The following is a 23,337-nucleotide window of genomic DNA, read 5'->3' on the forward strand; positions in this document are numbered from 1 at the left end:
ACTCAAATTCACCCCTTCTGCTATTTGTACAGCACCTAGCACCACGGGCACTTCACCTTGAACAACCACTGGGAGCTCTTTGTGAGACTAAAAACTTCTAGATTTGGTCTTTTTTTTTTTTTTTTTCATCAAGAGGCCTTCCAGGAAAGTGCTGCTACTCTCCAACATTGCTTGGACCGTCACAAGCCTTGCTCAGCACACAGATCAGTCTCACCATGTAAAAGCTGCCAGTGGCCAGGACTGCAGAAAAGCAGGGCGTGTTTGTTTAAATGGCTTTTATGTTGCCTAACAAGGAAACATCATTTATCATCACACCGGTTCCTTTCATTGCAATTTGGTGCTGGAGGCTAATTTATACAGAATCAATGGCAAAACAGTTAGCTGGGAGTTTATTTTACTAAGCATTTGGTCATGTCAATCCATTTCATAACTGCCTCTCCTCGTTAAATATCCCCCCCAGGGAAACAGTTACAGCATATCCACTTCCAGCACCACGTCTGGCTGCGCTAGGTGGAAGATGTGCTCGCAATACAGCTTCTATCAAAGAGCCGCTCACAGCCACGAAACAAATGGACCGACCTGCCAGAGAGGTTGTGTAAGAGACAACAGCGAAATTACATCTCTCTACAGAGAACTGTGTTATCGAGAGTGAAAGAATAACAGACACGTGTTCATCTGATGAATGTGTTTCCTTAAAAAAAAAGGGAAAAAAAAAGTGCTTAGACCTGATTTAATCTTTGGAGCATATTACACAGAGACTGTTCTCAAGATGCCAGCGTTGAGAGCATAGATCCGTTACTTGACAAAACAAAAAGAGATATAAAGAAAAGGGAGAGGTGCTTGCAGAAGAGAAGAAATGCGACAATTGTTCCACTCCATTGGTGCGATGCAGCATTGTCCAGCTTGCCTCAGTTCTTTCAGAAATCTTCGCTTAAAGTCCCTTGAGGCAGAGGGTTTTGCACGGGATGGCACAATAAACGGGGCAAAGAAATCCTAACTCGGATTTGATTCCCAGGTCAAACTCTGTTGATGATACAGTTCCTCCAAATTTATTAATAAAAAGTGTTCAAATTCATCAATTCACCATCAAAGGTCTGTTCCAAGCCAGGCTGCCCTTGGGCCACCACAGATGGGGAAGGCAATGCAAAACCATGGCTGGTGTCTTGTGAGACCGTCTCCATTCTGCTTTTCACAAACGCCCTGTCCCCCAGTCTTGTGACTTCTGAGTACAGTACAAGGCTGTGTAACTCCTAGAGGAATCTGCTTGTCCACCGTTCACAACACCACTTTATTTTGCAAACCCTTCTGCGGTCTTTTTAGGTCCCACCACGTTTTCAGTTATTGATGGGATCTCAACTTCCACCAGCTGATGGGAGCAGGAAGAAGAGCACCAGGTTATTGGAAAAGGCAGAAGGCTACATCTGCCTTTCACCAAGTGATGAATACCTGTCGGATCAAGCCATGCCGGACTGTCATTGCCAGAAAAGACTATTTCAAAAGCTCTGAATGTTAGTGGCCTCCAGCATAATGATGTGCTGCTCGCTCTCACATCACTGTTGCTTATCAAGAAAGCACATGAACTGTCCCAAAGACCAGAGCATCCATGCAGGTTAATCACTTCTCACAGTCTGAGCTCAACAGTTTCAATCGTAGCTTTTAAACGCATTTGGTTTGGTTAAATGTATCTCCCTGGGAACCAGAGAAAACACCCAAAATATGAAAAGGGCCAGATGGTATCATGCAATTTTTTTACCTAGTTTATTTTCTTTTAATAGCACTTGAATTACTTGCAATGATCAGCTGAGAACCTTCTTGTGCTAGGTGCTGTACAAAATCAGAGAGGAGATGAAGAGCAGGAAATCTAAATGAATCAGATAAAGAGTAAGATTTTTTCTCTTTTAGGGATGGAGACTTGAAACATGTCTCCAGCTTCCTTCCTCAGACAGACTCACGGCGGTCTGGGGGAACCTCCCAAAGCCTTGCTGCGGCTTTTCCGTGCAAGCTATTTTGTTTCACATGGATCAAGAGGAGCGACACAAAGGCAAAAAGAGAACTTACGTTTCTAAAGCACAGGTGAGGCGCTGCCTCCGCTCCACACTGCTTCTGGTAGTCTGCCCAGTCAAAGTCCTGGCCAGAGTAACCTGCAGGATGACAAAACAGCAAGTGCCATCAGCCACCATGTCACACCAGAGAGAGAGCACGAAATGGCCCCCAAGCAGATGACCAGTTGTGTTTCAGCATCCCATCCCACCTCGGTGAACTGCACAGTATCAGCAGGCAAGTTCTCCAGATGCCTGTTTATATACCACGAGAGCCAATGCCAACGCTCCTCCAGCCCCCACTCACACACCTTCTGCATTTCACTTCGAAAACTCCAGGTCTTCATTAAAAAGTAATAAAACATATTTATTTTCCTTATTTTCCCTTTCCTGTGAGCATCTCCCAGGCTTTAATAAACCTATAATTACCAAGAAGTGCTACTGTCCCCAGTTTCCAGGTGGGGCTAGTCACCAACTCCTTTCTCCTTCCTTTAGCTATCTAAAAGATGGGGTTATGGAACTGGACATCAAGGGTCCCTCAGCAGCGGACAGGGAGAGGACCAGCACAATCAGAAGCTGGTCCATCCTCTCTTTCAAAGCTTGAGATAAATTCTCCTCTCTCTTCATTGATACGGATGTACCCTCCATGAGGGACTTCCCAGCAGCTCAGTGTACGGGAGCTGAATCCCACCACAGTGAGCATGTTATCCAAGGTTTTATAGAATTCTGGAGCAGGGGAGGAAAATGAACGCACATTTCCCAGCTCCCAGACTAAAGTCTCAGCAACTGGATGATCCCTTCACCCTCTGCTTCTAGGAAAAAAATTGATTTATATAAGCATTTCTCAAACAGTCCCATCACAGAGAGACAAAACAGACCTCTGCTCATCCATTCTTCTTACACGGCTATTTAGGCAATAAACTCTTGGGACAAAGAGGAGGGCTTTTATTTGCTTTTGGGTTTTTTTTTTTGTCTGCCTCCTAGTCTATATTTTCACAATGCTTGAAACCAATGACTGCTAATCCTTTCGAGGGCCCTGTGACGATATTGTTGATACTCTAATAACATTATTGCAGAACTGCTCACACTGGAAAGTTTCAGGAGTCACTTAAAGGCCAAATTCTCCCCTCAATCTCCCTTCCTGGCATCTCAGGCTAGCCTCATTTCACAGAACATCCCTTAATGCCTTTTTCATTGATAGTCAAAAAGGGACACTCAAGATCAGATAGGAATGAATCATTTATGAAAATGAAAATTGTGACATTTTTTGTAGGCAAGAAAGGACTGGAATACTGAGTGCAGTCACCTATCAGTCACCCAGATCCAAAAAAGGAGGCAAAAATTTTGAAAATGAAGTCCCAAGCATCCGACTAAGATGCAAGTGTCTGGGATAAGATGAACTTCTAATCCTAATGATTGCATACACGACAAACAAATTAATGAGATAAAGCCTTGAGCTAAGATGCCTGTCTCTGTGGGGCATGAAAGTGCATAATAATTGGAAAGCTAGAAATAAACATGCACAAGGAAGTAAAAAAGGGCAATTACTTTTACAGAATGTTCATTTTTCATACAAAAAAAAAATAAATCCTTGCACTGTTTTTTAACAAACAATTTCTGCAACAGCATTCTCTTCCCGTATCTTCTCTATCTCCTTTTTTCTCTCCACTTATTTGTTTGCCAGGTACTTCTCAGCTTCATAAAATGAAATGGAAAACAGGAGAAGTGCACATCGCTTCGCATCGGAACAGGATTCATCTGATCGCATACGGATGTTTGCAGGGGAGATGCCTACACCTGCGCCTGTCCCCTGGGTTCCCTAAAGAGTCAACGGAAAAACAGGCAGATCTAGAGGTGACAGAATTGCCCCGCAAAAAGTCCCTCTCCACCGACTCCAGAAGAAGCCAGGGTGATGGGCTCAGGTGGGGACAGCCACAGCGCAGTTGTCTACATGAAATCACCTGGGGTCCACCCCAGCTGCCAGAGGACGTTCCCTTCAGAGACCCAAAAACCTGCCCACACCCTGCACGTTCTCATCTCCGATTTAAGCCCCGCACGGACAGGTTTTGAATCTTAACTGCAAGCTACGCAAAATCTTGGCAGAATGGATGGAAGAAGGCACGTTGACAAGGTTACAGTGAGGTATAAAAACTTGAGTGTGCTGTCACTGCACAACCACCCGTTGGCTTGGCCCTGCACCACTGAAATCGCCAGAAGATCTTTCACTGTAGACTTTAGCAGGAACGAAACCTGGGACGGCAATTCGAGAGTTTGCCGTAACTCACTTCAGCAGCCCAACGAGGATGACTCCAAGAGGAGCATACTCAGGAATTGGCTTCAAATAAGCCTGGACCTGCGTATGGCTGGGAGCGTGGAGCATCACGATATAAGCCACCTCCCTCAGCAGACGGGGAGCTACCATGTACCCAATACCTCCATCAGCATTCATATACCATTATCCTTTAAGGCTCAGCCCAAGTAATAACGTTCAAAGCTTTGCTTGCGTGATTCAACTGCTGCTCCTCAAACATGTAAAAACCTCATTGTGTTTGCTATCTCAACTCTCAGCATGGAAGAGCTCGGCAGTCTAATCGGGAGCAAATATAACAATACAAATGTACTGGAGGTTTTGGAAGTGGCATTTCCTTAGTAAGCCTTACAACCAGGAGCGCTACTGAAATGTTTTTCCCCCTCTTAATAGCTCATAAAAAGGAACAATGGTTGTTACTCTAAAGGGAAGTGGTCTATAAATCCAGCTCTAATAAATATAAACAGCGCTTGTTCAATGTTTATACAGCAGCAGTAAATGGGTATTCATTTTTGGCACCGCACAGGAAAATACTGTGCTCTATTTCTAGTAGCAAATGTTTGCACCTCCTGTTCATGACTCATCTACTGTGTGTTTGGCTTCAGCAAAGGCCTGATAGGCAAAAAGGCCAGAAAATGGGTATCAGGCAAATAAAGGACTCTGAACCCAAATACCCCGACCTCGCACACTGTTTTGATGAAATAAAATCAGTTAATTTTAAAATCCGAAAACCTCCTTGTCAACCAAAAATAAACCAAAAAACGCAAGCCCAGAATACAGCAAAGAAATCGTTTTCACAAAACCAAAAAGGACTTCTTCCATTGTCATCTTTCGCTCCATGGGAACTTCTCGCCTTTCAACAGGGAGAGCCATTTGGACAACAATAAAAACTGTCAACGTATCCTCTGTTAAGGATGATGTTGGCTGGGAACGCATGAGCGCTGGGAAGCAGGAGGCTGGTCAAATCTGGTGTGAGAAGGGGCAATTCTGGACACCCCAAGGCAGGCAGGACTGTCCAGTGATTTGGGTGGAAATGGTGGGATTTCTTCCCCCTGCAGACCTGCTCATTAGCAGCCAGCTCACACCACAGCCTTCCTCACTTTCGCAGCATTGCAGCCCACTCGTATCAGTTCTGGTTATTTCTTTATCCAAAGCTGGTATTATTCTGCTCAGAGAAGACCGGCTCCTTCAGTGGGAGTTTGGATGCTTTTCACTTTCCCTGTGCTTTCTTTTTTGGTGGTTTGTGGGGTTTTGTTGTGGGGTTTTGGTTTTTTTTTTTTAAAGAAATAATTCTAATATCTGATTATATTTTAGTGACTCAAAGAGCGTATCGGCCGATGGAAGAGTTTTTTGACACCAAAGGTCCTAAAACACAGTTTGGGCATGCAGCCCTCATACGCAATGTAACAAACACTGCAAAATATAGCATGCATCTATCTGCCACTTCTTTTATACTTTTTTAATAGCTTTCCTCCACAATTTCTGATCTGACAGCAGAAAGCAAACTACTTTCATCAGAATGAGGGAAGACTTTCTACACTTTCCCAGGAGTCCAGGTGGACCCCAGTCATCGAGCATCACACCAGATAATTACTTGCCCCTTAGACTTTACTGGCCAAGTTGAGAAATACCCATATGATGGATGCTACAGCCACTTCTAAAAATGCTGGCATCTAAAAGAGAGTTTGCATGCACTTGACCTGTAAAACACCACCTCAGACAGGCTTTGTGTGGATTGGAAATTATTAGGCCATGACCCTGTAAAGGGGAATGTTTGGCCTATGGTCTGCTTTGGTTAATTAGCTGGCCTGGGGGAAGCTGCATGAGAATTTGGGGTGGAAAAAACAAAACATTCCATTTACTTTCATTTTTAGCATTTTTAGCAACTTTTCTGGCCAATATCAGTAAGCACTTACGCAGACATTATCATTACACCTGGATTTAAGCAGGAGGGAGCTAAAGCATCCAGACAGCACGTTTATTTCAGTAAAAGCAAGAGACTAATTATGGATGCACCGTATGCAGCTGCACGCACAGGACTCCAGGACTTCGGCGGGAATTTGAAATCACACGAGCTGAAGAGACATTCTGGATATACATAAGAGGACTCTGAATCTGGTAGGGAATAACTCTTCACTTCCCCGGGCTTGGCAGAAGCATACTTTTTCCAAAATTAAGACAAATCTGCATGTGCAAAACTTAGTGGGATATTTTTTTTTTTGGAGGCATTTCTTTTTCTCCCAAGCAACACCGAATTTTGGCAAAGGGTCAACATTCCGGCCAGCTTAAAAAATCTAAAATTCCAGAGAACCAACACATTTTGCAAGCAAAGAAATATTGCTAGGGCACCGCAGGTGGTTGTCTGAAATTGCAAGTAATTAACTGCACTGCTACAAAGTTGGGAAATAGCAGGGTTGGAGGCTGTTTCCCTTGGCTCTGACCTGTACACTGCTCACAATTTGCCCTCACCTGGGGTTTTCTGAGACAGCTAAGGAAATGCCTACATGCTCCTGGGCAGGCAGCTGTGAGTTTAGTTTAGACATTTAGATTTAGGAGCTTTGCTTGGCCTCGGCGTTGTACCAAGGTGGATACTACAGGGAGATGCCTGGTTTGCCTCTAGCATGATACGACTTTTAATGCTCCTTTTGCTCTCTACACAGACAAAGCATCGCGAAGATGCATTTCACAGGAATTCACTAGGCTTCGGTGCAGCCTGCTTCAGACTACAAAGCACACGGACATCAATCCACCAGCGAGACACGTTTGCAGAGATGTTCACGAGCTGGTATGAGCCAGAACAGCCCCAGTGACTCAAGAGAGCCACTCCGGCTTGAGATACTTAGGGTGATGCTCTGCTGTGAACAGCATCGTGGTTTTAAAGGCAATAATAACAAGCAAACTTCCTTCAGAGGAAACTTGCAAATCACCAAGAAGGAATACGAACCCTTGGGAGGTGTGAGATTGACTCCGTTTTTAAGGCACCACTGTATTGGCAAGATCCCTAAGGAATCCGCATGGCAAAGCATTGAGATTTTGCTGGGTTCAGGTCTCAAGTCATCAATGGTCACTTGTAAATAATGATTGTTAAAAACCTAAGGGGTTAAAAAAGAAGAAAACAAAATCAGAAGTTAAATTTGCTATAACATTAGGTAACGTGGAAAGCTGAAGCAGCCAGGCCCTGGAATCAAACTACTCCTGAAAATAACCCGCTCTCACCTAACACTTTTCATCAAAGCGTTTCTACCAAAGAGATCAAAGCCCAAGTTTGAGAGACAGGTAAACTGAGGCAAGGGAAAGTGCTGGGGTTCAAGGTCACCCAGTGTGCCTATAGCTGAGCAGGGACTGGAAGCTATCCTGGAGACCCCAGAGCCTTCCTCTCTCTTGCCTTTGAGAGTGTGGATTAAATATACAGCTACCGCCTCCACCCAGCTGTTTTATTTCAAAAGGTTTCCCAGATGTGCAGGGAAAATACATATGCATGGATGGGAGACAGAGATAAAAGAAGGATCCTTTTGGTTTTTACATGGAAGTGGTAGATGGACATACCCATCCCCATTGGATCTAAGTGCATATACTCAGCTGGTGATGTTCGTAGGAAACAAACAATTCATTACTTAGGAACATCCATGGATTTTAAACATATTTCTTAACGTGTTCTCCAGCCAATTAAGTACCACTCTTGAGTTTTCCTAAATGTGGTGGAAATCAGTAAGAGGTTCCTAATCAGGCTCTTTTCAGCCCTTCTTTCTGGGAGCTCACCTTGGTCACTGATGCAGGACAGATATGAAACGGCTCCCTCATATTCACCGCCTCCAGCTTCATCCCCACAGTGAAGAAGTGGTTTCGCAAATCAGCATGGTCCTGTGGGAAGAGATGGCAAAGAGGAACACATGGTATGCCAGTGCCATCCACCAAGGAAGGGCCGATACATTTGAAAATCTATTTGAAACGTGTCCATACAGATTTTGTCACTTAGCCGATTACCAGATTGACCCCCAGCTCCAACTGGGCACTCCTGGTCTTACGTTATTTTCGTGCTAACCCAACCACAGAAAGAGAAGGGACAGCCTCACTCCTAGAGGACAGATCTGCAGCACCAAGCCCATCACATCTAAAGCACAATGTGCGTCCATGTCATCAGCAGCATCTAACTTGACCTTGGTCAACAAGATTGTGCTCACCGAAACGAGGACCTGTCTGAGAAACGAACACTTGAAAATCTCCCCTGGGCAGAGCCTCTTCACCTCTGACACCCACTACCATCTGAGAGCAGCTAAAGGTGTCAAGATTCAACCTGACATCCCCCAGGGTAATGCACAACATGTATGCAAACAGTTCAGGATGGCCCTGATTGACCCTGATGGGTGTCTAGTTTCTGCAGGGCACCAATATAAGGACCTGGGCTGGTTTCCACGTGCTGCAAGATGGAAAGGTCTTTGCTCCAGCCAGGACACTAAAGGTGGACTAAGGCCCAGACAATGAACTCAGATCAAAAATGTGTGCAACAAGAGAACATGGTGGGAAAACGTGCAGCTGCGTTCAAGTATATGCCCACCGCAACACTTTCAGCTGGGATCAAACCTGGCTGCATCCAAAGGGTTGCACCCGGAGCAGCTCTGGGGATGGCAGCAGGACGCAGTCCTGAAACTCAGAAGCAACCCAGGTTCAACTCCCTGGTTTGCCACCAGTTTAGTGTTTAACATCTATCGAATTAAACCATCCCTCGTGACCCCCGTCTAATAGGTGTACAAGTTGGCATCCTAATTCCAGAGTAATGATCATATTTTGTGTTCATTCAATAAAAATGTCCTGCAGTATTTCTAAACAGTCTGTGCATTAGCCAATACAAGCATAAAAAGAGATGATTTTATATTTAACACACACATACAGACGGCTCCAAAATACATGCAGAGAGCTTGCTATCTAGTAAGTGGCTAGCAATGTCATTCCCATCTACATTCATTGCTACATGTTGTATTCTTGTTCTAAAAAGATTTTCTATTGATCCAAAGTTGTATGTCATTGTGCTTTCTCTTCCCAAGAACTGTCTTCGCTTGTAGATTTAACAACTTCTATTTTGGGATCTTACATTCCTGGTGCCATTAGAGATAGAGATTTTTACAAACTCCAACCATGGCTAAATGAGTTGTTGTCTTCATCTTACCAACCTGCAATGTTATGGAGCCTGTTCTGTGAGAACCAAAAAGCAGTCAAAAAAAATCATAATGGATTTAGACTCACAGCAGAAGCATATACAGTTAGGGAAACTGAGGAAGATTTAGCAATAATGGCCCAGAGCGCAATGAACTAATGGCTGAGGAAGGAGCAAACGTTCAGGAGTGTGAGCATCCTGCAGTACAGCATAACCGTCAGCCATACGTGTGCTTTCTGGCAGTCGCTTCAATATCACTAAAGCCCCAGAGAGACAGGAGACCCATTTCTAGCAGCTTTACACAGAGAACGTTCCATTGAATAAAAGTCTGAACCAGGGAAGAGAATCTGGCTCCTTGTACATAGAGGTTGCCTAATACAAGGGATGCATCGGACAAACAGGTTATTAAAATTGCCTCCGTTACTACTGAAAAGGTTTCAGCTGGGAAAAGATGATAGCTGCAAAAATCAGACCTCGCCAGCACTGAACTTCAAATCTCCAAAGGCAAAAAACATCTGGACTGGAGGGCTGCCTCCTCCTGCACGAGGATCCACACCCAGCATCTCTTAATCCTTCGGGTGAGGTTGTAAAGAATAGGCGACTTTGCAAAATGTGCACCTGGAAGTAAGCTTACACTGCAGCATCTTCCCATCAAAAGTTCCAGGATTCAATTCACGCTCGTATCTAGCTTCAATACATAATAAGCCAAGATTCACCAAAGTACTTAATCATGTTTATCTTTAAACATGCAAGTAGTTTCATCAACTTGAAGTGATTTGTTGATTGAGACCAAAATATATCGAGACCAAACCATATTGCTTCTCACTTTTATTTGAATCCATTTCTTTGGTTCTTCTCCTTCTATTTGTTTTGCCTTTTTCAAAGGGAAAAAATAATCAGGTAGGGGGAAAAAAAAAGCTAATAACATTTAGAGCTATTTTGCTTTAAAAGTATATCCTCTTTTCACCACGCGCTATGTCCCTTAGGATCAAACCTCCCTTCTCATTCAGCATAGCATGTAAATATCTTCCCCATTAAATTAATAGCAAGCGTGAATTCGCAAGGGGAGTTCATGGGATCTCGGGTACGTCTCCCTTTTGAGGGTCAAAATCCTCTTTGAAGCAGGAACATACATTTGTTTGGAGAAGGGCTGCAGAAGTAAAAAGCTTGTCTGTGTTAAATGTCTTTTTTGAGATGGAAAAGCTTTCATGGAGAAAAAGCCTTTATATTGTACCTCTCTGGCAAATGGTCAGGGTCTGGATATTTGATGTCTCTCATATATTTGCTAAAGAGAAGCATCAAAATTTACTGAAGCAGCCTTAGATTTTTGCAGCCACAAAAGGAAAAAAAGATCCTGATGCCGTTCTCCAGTTCCAGTGCTGGAGTTGCCTCAGCCAGCAGGGAATTACTTAGGATTTGGCATATGCTCCTCTTCAAAACTCCAATTAATTTACATAATTTCTAAGAATAGGTTCCACAGAAGTGAAGGCAAAGCTTTTAATTAGTATTAGACTCAAAGTGATACACTGGATAATGAACTGCTCTCTACTCCTTTTATTCACACTGACAGGAAAGACGCCTGTTTAATAAAAGCAGCTACAAGAGGACTGGAGGGGTGAGACTTTCCCCTGGTCCCCACCAGGCTCTGCAGCCGAGCAAAAGAAATGCCTGAAATGATTATGGGTGGCAGAATCTGACCCATTACCGCTATTTCACGGCGTTCAAAGCCACCTAGGAGGATGTCACCAGCCATTATTTTCTAGCAACTTCTCCAAGTGAGTTTCCAGTTTCTCTGAAATGGAGATGAATAGGCAGCATATTTTTGACCAGTTGGAGCATTTTATAGCCTCGTGCACAGTGAACCTTTACTCCTGCTGGCAGTCAATGCTTCCCACTGACCACACGGATTTACACCACCGGATTGCCTGTCCCAGGGTTCACAACCCCCGCGTGGGCAATGGAAATACCCTCTGACAGCTGGAGAGCAGTCAAGTAAGCTGGATCGACAATCAACAAGGATGCAGAAGAGTCCCTTCCAGCAAAGTGAAAAATCGTGCCACAGAAAGTACAACGTATTAACGTGGCATGAGCACCACGGTCGCTTATTCAAAGGGTCACAATCTCTAACATGATGGATTACAGCCTGCGACGGTGCTCACGGGTAATGAATGGAAAATTGCATAACCCTCCACTGAACGTCTGTCACTTACGGCCCAAATCCATTGGCAAAAGCCAGGGCTGTCACAGTTCCCACTACAAGCCCCAAGAAGCAATCAAACTCAGCCCTACACTCACAGTTTTAGAGCAGTATGCATTTGCAAATTTGCCAGCGTGCACAGGCTGTGACCCGCCGGGCCATCTGAAAGACAGCCCTGCTTTGGTATGCATCTGCATCATCTTTACCTTCCTACCGCACGTATTTCTGCAACCCTTCTGCAAAAATACTGATGGGCTTTGCAACAGCTCACTGCAACCAGCATCACCTGCAGGGCTGAAAGCTGGAACGTCTGAAGGTCAAATAACAAGTCAGCAACAGTGCTGGGAGGAGAACCGGGCTCCTAATTCCCAACCCTCTTCTTTGGGTATGGAGATAGTTGCATAATTTTCTCCTTCATAGCTAACGAGCCACTAGCAGTGCAGGTTTCAAAAATGTCAGGTGACTTGGGAACCTAAATGTCATTCCAAAGGAGATCCACAAACATACTTAGAAAAGTATTCAGACTCTTAAGGATGCAGACAGGCTTTAGGGAAGTACCTGTGTGGGTGACATGCTTAAGTCCTAATAATAAAGTTACTAAGCATTGGCTTTAGGTCTTGAACTCAAAAAGATATACTTCAAAATCATCATAGTCATTTGCCCTTTCTGGTACCTAAATACCTTGCTAAATCCGGCTTCTGAGCACTTCTACTCAGCAAAGGTCATTTAAGTGTAAATAAACCCAAATTTGCCCATGTCACAAGAGTGGAGCTCAGGTAATTTTACAGTGCACTGGGTAATGCAGATAGAGCAGGGGGACTTGGATAAGCTGCTTTTGCCCGTGACATTCAGGGAAGCCGTCCTATGGGGCAGTTGCTCTAGCTGTGTCCACAAACCCAAGGAAGGGCATCACCTTCAGCTTGTGAAATGTTCATTTTTAGCCCATTCTGCTCAAGACAGAACACCGGAGTCATCTCATTTTAAACCCAGCAGCTTACACAGTGTATAGATAAGAGGAAGAGGCTCTAATTTGAACTCTGATTTTCAAATACTCTAGAAGTCAGGGCTCTTTTGGTCCAGGACAGCCAGATTCACACCATTCTAAGACCACAGCTTTGTGAAAAATTCAGAATTAAGTCTGAATGCTGAAAAGTTGCAAAGTTGAGAGGCTGATTAGAAACACTGAGCACTTAATAAATGATTGACCTGAGCCTCTTTTAATCCTCACCAACTGTAACAGTGTGAAATGCTATTGCCTTCAGTCACATCTCTCCTGGTTTACCCTACTAAAAGGCACAGAAGAAGTGGGCCCCATCTGGTATGATTGGAACCATATTATTTGATTCAGTTTTTGTTTTCAAAGAAATTGCTTCCCCCAGTGTTTTCTCTAATTCTCCAAGAAACTGGCTGCTTCTAATAGCCTAATTTTAATCACAAAGCTCATGTGTGGTAACCAGTCACAAACACAGTAATAGCAGTGGTTAAACTGCCTCTGCAGGAATCTGGCATTTGTTTTTTAATTGAGCAAAAAAAAAAAAATAAAGAAAGAAAGAAACCCTCCCAAATGCAATCCTTTGCATTATTTGCAGATGAATCAGTCTTGTTTGCGATTCATCAACTTCCTTTGCTAAACACAGAGCAATTTTCCCTAAAGACACACTCTCTGCAGGGAGACAGAAATCCCCCGGTAAGACACAACACGAGCAAATCGTCCCTCGGTTTGACAAGTGCAGTCACTGGAAGGCCAAAATGGAGAGATGTGGGGTGGGATGAAGAGGAAAGGGTGCTGGGAAGGAGGCTTTAGAGATACCATGACCCTGAAGTAATGAGCACGAGAGCCAGCTACGAGCTGCACCTACTGAAGAGCCCCTTAAAAACTGCAGATGCTTCTGCCTAGGATCAAATTTAGCCCTACAGATTTTTAAGCTCCTCTTGTTGAATAAAAAATAGTTACCATAGAAACAGCAACATTGCAGAGTAGCCGGTCTAAATCCAAATACACCTTCTCCGTATGGCTCGGCCCGCCGCAGATGGCATTAGGGCAAAGATCCCCTCCCACGCAGCGCCTGCTCTGATTTGCCTGGGCGGTGGAAGGTAAAAGAGAGAGAGATGCACCCACTTGGGGCAGGGGGGGATTGCGTTTGGTTCGGGTTTTTTTAACGTCTTACGGCATTCCGGACCGCCACACCACTCCGCAAGTGTTCGCTAACGAATCCTGGTTGTGTCACACGCACGGGTCCCATTTCACAGGTGGGAAAGTCAAGTGGAAAGGAACACACAGGTGGGAAACACCTACTTGAGTGCTCCAAGTGAAACCATCAGTGTCTCTTTTCACACCCCTAAATAAGTACCTCGGCTGTGAATAGCGACCGAGTCCTCCCAGGCACTTGTTTGGACTGAGTCTGCCCTCAGATCGTTATTGAGAAATCAATGGGAATTTGTTAGAGGAGAGAGGATCAGAACAAATTCAGTGCACGCCGTGGGCTGCAACCACCCTGCAAAACAGCTATGGACCAGAGCTGGCTTTTGCTTTCTTTGAGAAAAATCATCCGTCTTTAGATGGATGACTTTTAGGTATCACCCAGCCCCTACATGGGAGCAGACTCTGGCTGTAGGTGCACATTAGCCCCCGTCAGTGGAAAACATTGCCATGCCCAAGGATGCGGGAGGCAAGAGCTCAGGTCGTCATGCACAAATTCCCTGACGCCGAGCCTGGATGCAGTAAGTACGCTGGATCGGGTCCTTTTGCTAACTTCTCACCATCCTGAGAGACGCCGGGATGTAATGGAGAAAGAAAACCACGCGTGCTAAACGTACGGCCGGAGGGACAAGGAAGGCTGAGGGACCCGGTTCCCGCTCAGCCCGTCTGCTTTGCTTGAACCATCTCCAGCATTTCTCTTCCAACCCTGACTTTCGTACGGTGCTGCCAAACGGACCCTCGGGGTATTTCAGACGGGGCTTGGCTCCGTTCACCTCCTTGGATTGCTCTCCCCGCCTGCCTCCTTGCAAAGCCCATGGTCGGGAGGGAGCTGCAGAGAGGTCAGAACTTTTCCCTGGTCCGCAGAAGTACTGCCAGACTCCATCTCGCCCGAGTGGCACCTTTGATACCGGAGACATCCTTGCTCCCAAGAGCCGCGAAGGCAGCTACGTTTATAAGGACCTTTGCGGTATACCCCCTAACGATGGTTATTAGGTCTTACAAAGATAAATGGCTTTAATGAGCTGAGACAGGAGTGGGTCAAAAGGCAGCCGAACGACAGAGGGGTCGGGACGCCGTGCACGTCTCCCAGCCAGGCAAACAGCAGTCAGGGAGGAGGGCTGGCGAGCGCTACGGATGGGGAAGAACAGATGGGAGTATAAATAATCTGGCAGCCTGCAAACAACATGGCGACTCGCGGGTTATTAAAGCACAGCGTGCGCAGCGAGGGCCAGCCAAGCCATCAGCGCACGAAGGAGCCGGGGATTGCTTATGTTGGGATTTGGCTTCCAAGTGAAACCAAAAGCGTGTTCGTTGTAAGCTACTGCACCAGCACGTGCCCATCTATTAGGGGAGCTGAAGACAGAAAAACCCTGTTGGACTTCCAAGTCTATTCATATAGCCAGGTCAGGATTGCCTCTGAGCAGAAAGTAACCCTTCAGTTTCTCTATTTTACACTTAAACTCCTCCAGCATACCAAATAATGGAAGAAGACACCCTAAAACACCCAAAGGGTTTATTAACTTTTGAGAGATGTCCTCCTTTTTGAAAAAAGTCAGTGTCTTGGAGAAATAGTCCATCTTACTCTTATAATTAAAACGCACAATTCATCTGATGGAAAAATAATATTTTAGAGAGGGGAGGAAAGAGTCCTGTTTAATATTTATCTTCACACTTTTCAGTGTAGGACTAGAACCACCACTCCATCCTGAATTTCAGGGAGCAGCTCTTGCCTGGATGATGGCAGCTCTTGGGGGCAGCTCTTGCCATCACTCTCCTTAGCAGAGATTTGTCCCAACTGATTCCTTCCATGTTATTAGTCTTACCATTAATTAATACTATTACTGATTACAGGAAATATCAAAAAGCTCCAGTTAGAAACAGGGGCACACTGGGCTGGGCATAGTGTAGAGCTTTTTTTGCCAGAGAGAGAACAATTTCAAGTTGGAAAAACCCAACAACTTTAAGAAAGGAGGACCAGAGGGTGGAGACAAGAAGAATGGGACCAAAGGCTATAAATCAGGAATTGCCGCCTGTCTTTGATAACACCTCTCCCTCTTAAGTGTCTGTGCTTTTCAAGTAGTTTAACAGAGTTTGGGTTAGGGATGTGACTGGTGACAGCTCCATCCAGGCTAGTCATCAGGACCCACTTTACAGCAATTGGAGAAAATTGGGAACAGGATGCCCATATGCAACATCTATGGAAAGATGATGAGTACCCCAAATCCTGGGTAGGATTTAGTTGCCCAGAGGCATCTGTGAGCTGAAAGACACCTGAGGATCCACGACATCTGCGTGGGACACACAGATATGGCACAGAAGACCAGGGGAAGCATAATGGGATGCCAGAGAAGATCCCCAGGATGCTATCTGCCTCTCTCCAGGAAACTAAATCCCATGATCTGTGTCCAGCATTCATCTTACCCAAGCTACAGGGCTTTAACTCTAGAAAATGCATTGATCCATAAGCATTAGGGCTAGAAGGTGCTGTGTTTGGAGTCTGGCTTCCTAATGCAAGGCTCTCTCTTAGAGAGCACCACCAATGCTGGTGGTGAAGGGAACAGCTGAAATTGTCACACTTAACTTGAAATCAGGCCATGGTAACAGTGTGACCACCCTTCTTCATACCCAAAGCTCTGGCCATCTTCTCAAGTGTCCTCTGAAGCCTAAGCCATCGTTTATGACCGGTACCCAGCCAAGCATGGGGAATCCCTATAGCACCCTGAAATCAGAGCAGAAACAGCAAAGGACGCAGCTCCTTGGGTTGTGGTCTTATGGAAGGATCTGCGCTCCTAAACCATTCCAACACCCTTGAAAATCCTGTCTGTATGTAGTTTTCTTTAAGGATCAACATGTTTTCTGAAAAGAACAGAACGACAAAATAGCGGGTGTGTTGCAAAAAGCTTTTGTGAAGGAAAAACTTATTCCAGGATGTGCAGTTTTCAAAACACTATGTTTAGTAGCTACATAATAGCAGCATTTTCTGGCAGTTGAACATCACTTTCCTTCTCAAAGGATCCTAAAGCATTTTACAAACACTTTCAACATATGGCCAACTGTAAAATAGCACCAGAAAAAGAGAAGATCCTGTTTGCAGCCTTCTCCCTGATTTTTCCAACCAGCTCACGTGGTCTGATGGATGGTGCCCTCTCCTTGGATGCCAAGAGGGGATCAGGGCTGCACTTCTGCAAAGCATTTTTTGAACTGCTGCCAAAGACCACCACACGCAAGTTCAGCTCTGCCACACTTCTGAGAGTTGATAATTCAGGCTCAAAGCCACGGCTTATGAGGTCTCAGGCAGAACCTAACCCTATTACATCAAAACCAAAGAGCATCACCACCAACACCAACAATGGGCTGATAAACCCATAGGAGGAGCCACTTCTTGCGCTACAAATGCGGATCTGCTTTCCCAGCACCACCACCTGGGACCGGTTTGATGGTGAACTAGTGACACTGCCCACGGTCATCCACAGCTCAAAGGACAACAGTAATTAAGTGGTGATCCAGCCAAACGTGCACGTGCTCACCGTAGGGACCGCTCACGTCTGCACAGCGAGCATACACTTACACTCTCCTCAGTGATGGATTTCTGTAGGGAAACGTGGAAAATGCGGAATATAATTGCTTGGTGTGCAGTTTACCATGTCCGCCAAAGTAAACATTTCCAGCTTTCCAGAAGATCTTTAACAGTTGCCAGCTGTCAAACCCTGTGTTTTATATCTCATCTAACACATGACAGTTACAGTAGCACGGAGCCCCAGGCACCATCTAGAGACATTATTTCTGTGCTGGGTTTGGAAAAAAAAAAAAAAAAAATAAAAAAAAAAAAAAAATTTAAAAAAAAAATTAAAAAAAAAAAATTAAAAAAAAAAAAAAGACTCCTTTGGATTCTACACTTTTTGCTGGGTTCTGGGATTATCCTTGAAGGTCCCACACATAAATATTGGCTTACCTTGTAAGATCAGACAAGTGTATTCTCATATAGTCTCCTAAAGCCTTTCCTTAACTCATATTTAAGTCATTACTACAGGAAGACATGCTCGCAGGCACAGATAAGCTCTCATATTTTTCTCCTTAATTAAGAGGCACAAGATGGGGTTGATTCACCCTGAACGGGCAGAATAAAGTGATGGCCACGCACAAATAATTTATTCAGCCTCCCGTCCTCCTAGAACCAGGGGCTTAGATAACACCAAACACTGAATTCAGCTCACCTTGTGCTCAGCTTTCACATTACAAATAAAGAAGCCCTATTGACCTAATCTTGCCTTTTTGTCCCATCTGGCCCCAAAGTAACTCTCCTCTTGGGCCATTCAAGCATTCCAATGTTTTGCATTGTCTTCTAAGAGGAATATCTTTGCAAGCTCCAACCGCATGGCACAGCAACTGGGATTTGCTGAATTTAAATTTATGACCCTCATGCAATAATTAAAATAAGTGGGTATAAGTCTGGCATGCTGAGAAGAGGCAGAAAAACAGCTGTTAGTTATAAACTTTTTTAAAAAAAGGATGTTTTATGACCCTCATCAGAAACATTCTTCACTCTTTCATATAGACAGGAATAAAATTTACACATTAGGCATTCCCTATTGTGATTTAATCCCTGCCCCACACAATGCATTTTTGATCTTGAAACTGCAAACGCAAACTTTAATAGGGTTGGCGGGTTGAAGCGTTGTATGAAATAAATGGCAGAGAATCAAAACTCTCCGCACGCCACTCCCATCACAACACGGGGCTTCTCAAACCCACGCTCGTGCCGAAAGCCAACGCACAAATCTTCCCACTTCTCCCAGCCTAGCCGAGCTTTCACATTGCAAGCAAATGAGCCGCTGCCTGGGCCATTAGCAAAGCGTTCCCAAATTAACGTTGCTAATTCAAGTGCATCTCAGCTGGGCGAGGAGCCTGGATTCCTCACGGGAAGCTGCCAGCCAGCACATCCCTGCAGAAAGGGTGAAGGTGGCACCGGGGTTTCGTGGCATGCCAGCCAGGATGGGACATGATGACTGCCTTCTTCCAGTTATAGAATCATAGAATCATTTAGGTTGGAAAAGATCTTTAAGACCATCTAGTCCAACCGTAAACCTAACGCTGCCAAGTCCCGCTAAACCATGTCCCTAAGTGCCACATCTACATGTCAACTGCACCAATTGCATGGGTGTTTTGGGGTGTCCCAGTGCAATGTTCCTTAAGGGCAGGGAAGGAACCCAGAGGGTCCCCAGGATGGTTGGATGAGCCAGGAACGGTGGTGGGGAGGACACCGTGGTCCACAAGGTCCCCAAGCAGGAGGTGACACTGGAGACAGCAGGGCACCGCTGTGCTTCAACGCACCTCCTCGAGCATCCTCTCGCACCCGCAGCCGCGCTGCCCATCACACCGCTGTTAGAAACCAGACGGGCACAGCTAGAAATCAGGATTATCTGGAGCCGTCATGATTAATAGCAGTGCAGATCTGGATGGGAAATTAAAGCCGGTGCCTCAGGGCTGAAGCACATCTCTAACTATTAAAAACCAGAGTGAGAAGAAAGAAAAGAAAAAAAAAAAAAAAAAAAGATGTGGGAGCAAAATTATCTCCCACTTCCACTATAGGTCCCTGAAGGAGGTTTCTCTGCCTTGTGGTTTGTGATCAGATGAAAATTTTGGTGCAAGGCTCACTGAAATCTGTCCAGCTTATGTCAACTTTCATACTCGTAGCCTTACAATTTCACGGTTGTATACACCGCCTTTGCACAGGTCTAACAGAATAAGACACGTTAAAAATAACGTTGGAGGAATCAGTGCCGATCACCCCCAGACCCTCGAAAAACACTGACTGCTCTCAGAATGGAAAGTCCACACATAAAACTGCATTTTATACAAACATCTCACTTGTGACCTTTCATGGTGATGTATTAGAGCAACGGCCTTTCCTGCAAAAGTTTAACATAAACTGCTAAACACTGCGTGATATTTATTCATTGCAGGTTCTGTAAGTGAAGGAAAAATGTGTATCTTTTACCTTGAACACTTCCATTGGAAGAGGAAAATTTGCTGCATCATTAAGGGATTTTTCCAGAGCGCATTTCCACTCAGATATACTCTTCAGAGAATAGATATCTAAAGCAATGACAACAACAAAAAAAAACACAACAAAACCAAGAGGTGACTGTTTGGGGATCAAATATTTTTGAAAGACTTAAGTTCCTATGTCATAAAAATGGATAGTACAAGTGAAATGAATAGTGTGTATATTCCAAGCTGTACAGCGTGGATAAATTCAACACAAAAGCAACTAGCAGGGGCACATTTCAGGAAGATTGTGTTTTATATCCTGGAGTAAAACCCAGAAAAATGCATGTCCTTCATTTTCTGCTGAAGAAACGAGAATCGTACTGTCTCATTACTTGAAAATAACAAAAACTCTCCTTTGATTTTCAATTCTCAAAATACCTGATGTTTCCAGTTTGAGGAGCCTCAGGTCTTCAGCCGATATTAGTTATATTTGAACAAAACCAGAAATATCTTTACCAAGGCTTCTGTTCATTGGAAAGTTTGTTGTTTTTTTTTTTTATTGCAGCGTTGGGGTTTTTTTGCGGTGGGTGGGGGTAAGTGTGGGAAGGAACATTTCAGCTAGATCTCTGTCCAGACCCCTTTTTTGGTACCACACTCAAACCAGAGTATCACACCAATTCAAAGATTTACACTTACGAATTTTCATCATTATACTTTTAGGCAAAATCGTTGTGCAGATTCACATTGCTTTCAGTGAGTTTCTTTAAATAGGTTTAATATTATTAAATCATTCTATTAACAAGCCCTTTATGGTTCAGTGCAGTGAAACGCCTATGAATCATCAAAGGAAACAATGTAGGAAACAATACTATGATGAAGAACATTATATTGGATTTACTTCTGCCCTAGAAAACATATTGTTATCCTGCACATAACAAGCTATTGCAGAACATTCATATCAAGGTCTTAAAGAGACAAGATAGGTAGATAGATTGCAACAATTATTAAAATGGAAATGAACATTTACTCAATAATAAACTTGAACCTTGATACGAAGTGAACAGTGTGAAGCTTCTGTCGGTTTGGCTTCACGCACTTACATCACAGTTCAATTTGGCCCAATTTGTATTTCAATTCTGTACATCTAATAACGATATATATTTACTAGCTAGCAAAGATTTACTGCTGTATCTTACAATTCCGAAGGAGGAAATAAAAAAATATGTATAAAAAAGGAACTGGCAAGCACTGTTTTCACCTAGCACTGACAGTACAAGAGAATTTTATGCTCTCATCTCAACAGATTTAAGACCTTATCAAAATAGGATTTGCAGAATCACTCACTGGAAGTGGATGTATTTATACTTCCACTATATCAAACCTCGCTACTTCAGAACAGACATCAAGGATATGCATATGAATTTAAACACACTTAAAGGGAAATGTTAACCTTTCAGGGCGGTATTTTTAATTCCTCAACTGTCTGCTTATTAATGGGAATATACATTTCAAGTCTTTGTTTACAGCATGTGCAGTGGCCATAAGTGTTAATAAGTGCACTCTTTATCTAATTGTTCATTATTTTATAGCCTTGTTGCTCCAGTTCTTCCTTACTTGCAGAAGCTCTGATCGGCTTGAAGCGCAGGGAGGGAAACGACTCACCTCGTTTCTTCCTTTTTGGTTTAAATGATGCCAAACAGAGAAATACTCAATACAATATGATTTTGCCCCAAGCTGCAGCCAGCCCGTTGTTTCAACTAACAAGAAGTCTCAGCTTTGGAAAATGCTGCTGAATGCTCCCTGGACAGAGCAAGCTGAAAACAGACCCTCGCTTTCTACTATGATGGCGGCGAAGCATAGGAAAGAAGAAGAAAGTGGCATTTTGGGCAGTTTTGCCCAAAATCAGTGAAAACAAGCAGCAACTTCTTCGGGCAGCGTCAACACAATTCGAGAGATAAAGACAACTCCAATGGTTTCAATAACCAGCAAGCAATATCATGCGCATTTAATTAGTGGCAGCTCGCTTATGCTGGCAAGTATATGGACACTAAATCGCACGGTTAAAAGAGCATAAAGCATTTTGTTTAAGTGATAGGGTTGCAGGTAATTGAACAAAGTGTACTGTGTCAATTTGTATTTAGGTTAACAAGGAGTGAGCAATTAAAATGACTGCCAATTTGTCTTTAAATAGAAAGTAACATAAAACGAGACGATCTCTTCCTCCATAAACAGTCGAGGCAAGACCTTCAATGGCTCTGTGTCAAGCAGCCTGTGCCAATTTGCACTAGCAAGGAGGCTTATTTTGGATTCAGATATATATCTGAGGGAAAAAATAAGCTATGACCCCTTTGCCTCAGTTAAAAGGGCTCACAAGACATACAAAGTCCCTGGAAGTTGCCATTTGGAGAAGACAGCCAGGATGCTATTTCCTAACGACCCTCTTGCACACTCTTGTACATTAAGTGGGTGCTAGGATGTGGATGGCTTCAGAGAAGAGACCTCTCCATCCAAAATACTGTAGGCATTTGGATCCATGGGATCTCCTTTATATGAGATGCTCTGCTGCTTGAAAGACTGACCTCAAACTGCTGTGCAAGGTGAAACCCAACCTGGCAGGTCCCAGAGGTGGATCAACACGGAAAAATCACAGCCCAGACACAAAAGGAAATAAAGCTGAAGGTGCATATGCAGCATCCAAGTCAAGAGCACTGTCACAACCTGCAGAACTGACGTATAACTGAACATCCGCATTTGATAGCAATTGAACACGCAGCCTGATTTGGGGAGGAGCTGCGTGTCCTCGGCATCTCTTCGGAGGAGATTCATAACAGCTTTGATATACGGTCTAAGGCTGTTCCTGTTATCGATCAAGGAGTCACCTTAACTGGCTTCAGATGTTCAAAAGTTAGACAACCAGGTCTGTTCATTGCTTTCAACCCCCCCGAGTGGAAAAAATAGGCTTATGAAGCTGTCATTTCATCTGACCTACGTTACACATGTCTTAAGCATCCCCTTTTCTCCACTGATCATAAAGAGAGAGCAATAGCTCATACTGAACTGTCTTTTTGATGCCTACACTACAACAGGTGAATCTAATCCCCGATGTGTAAAAAACAAACATACTGCCCACAGACTCCCTCTCTTTCCTAAGAAGGTCCACACTACGTCTGTCACACAACAAAGGTCTTTCTAGTCTAAATCCTATTTACTACAGAAGTCACTTGGAAGGATGTAAGCAGGCAAGGATGTGTCCCTGGCACACTCTCCTGGCCTGAGGTCCTCAGGAAATTGCATTCTTTGACAGTTTATGGTTTAGCAGCTTCATCCCTGCGTTTCTTTAGAGACCTCTGCTGCCAGCATCTCATCCTGACAACTCACTACTGCTTGCCTACCTGCTAGCTCCAAGATTTCTTCTGCAGACTCTTTAATTTGAAAGAGATCCCCTAAGAC

The 23,337-nt window shown here is 44.1% G+C and overlaps 1 protein-coding gene across 2 annotated transcripts in view; it reads right to left on the reverse strand.

Moving 5' to 3' along the window:
* SFMBT2 (Scm like with four mbt domains 2) overlaps nt 1–23,337 on the reverse strand; it is a 122,599-nt gene that overhangs the window by 40,814 nt on the left and 58,448 nt on the right. For both annotated transcript variants that reach the window (XM_030015702.1, XM_041123867.1), the window contains 4 exons: nt 19,895–19,992; nt 8,107–8,208; nt 7,292–7,439; nt 2,059–2,141 (listed from right to left, as the gene is read on the reverse strand). In XM_030015702.1, the coding sequence (XP_029871562.1) occupies nt 2,059–2,141; nt 7,292–7,439; nt 8,107–8,208; nt 19,895–19,992 (431 nt within the window). The remainder of the gene's footprint in view (nt 1–2,058; nt 2,142–7,291; nt 7,440–8,106; nt 8,209–19,894; nt 19,993–23,337) is intronic.

This window comes from Aquila chrysaetos, chromosome 5, assembly GCF_900496995.4.
Source record: "Aquila chrysaetos chrysaetos chromosome 5, bAquChr1.4, whole genome shotgun sequence".
NCBI classification, from domain to species: domain Eukaryota; kingdom Metazoa; phylum Chordata; class Aves; order Accipitriformes; family Accipitridae; genus Aquila; species Aquila chrysaetos.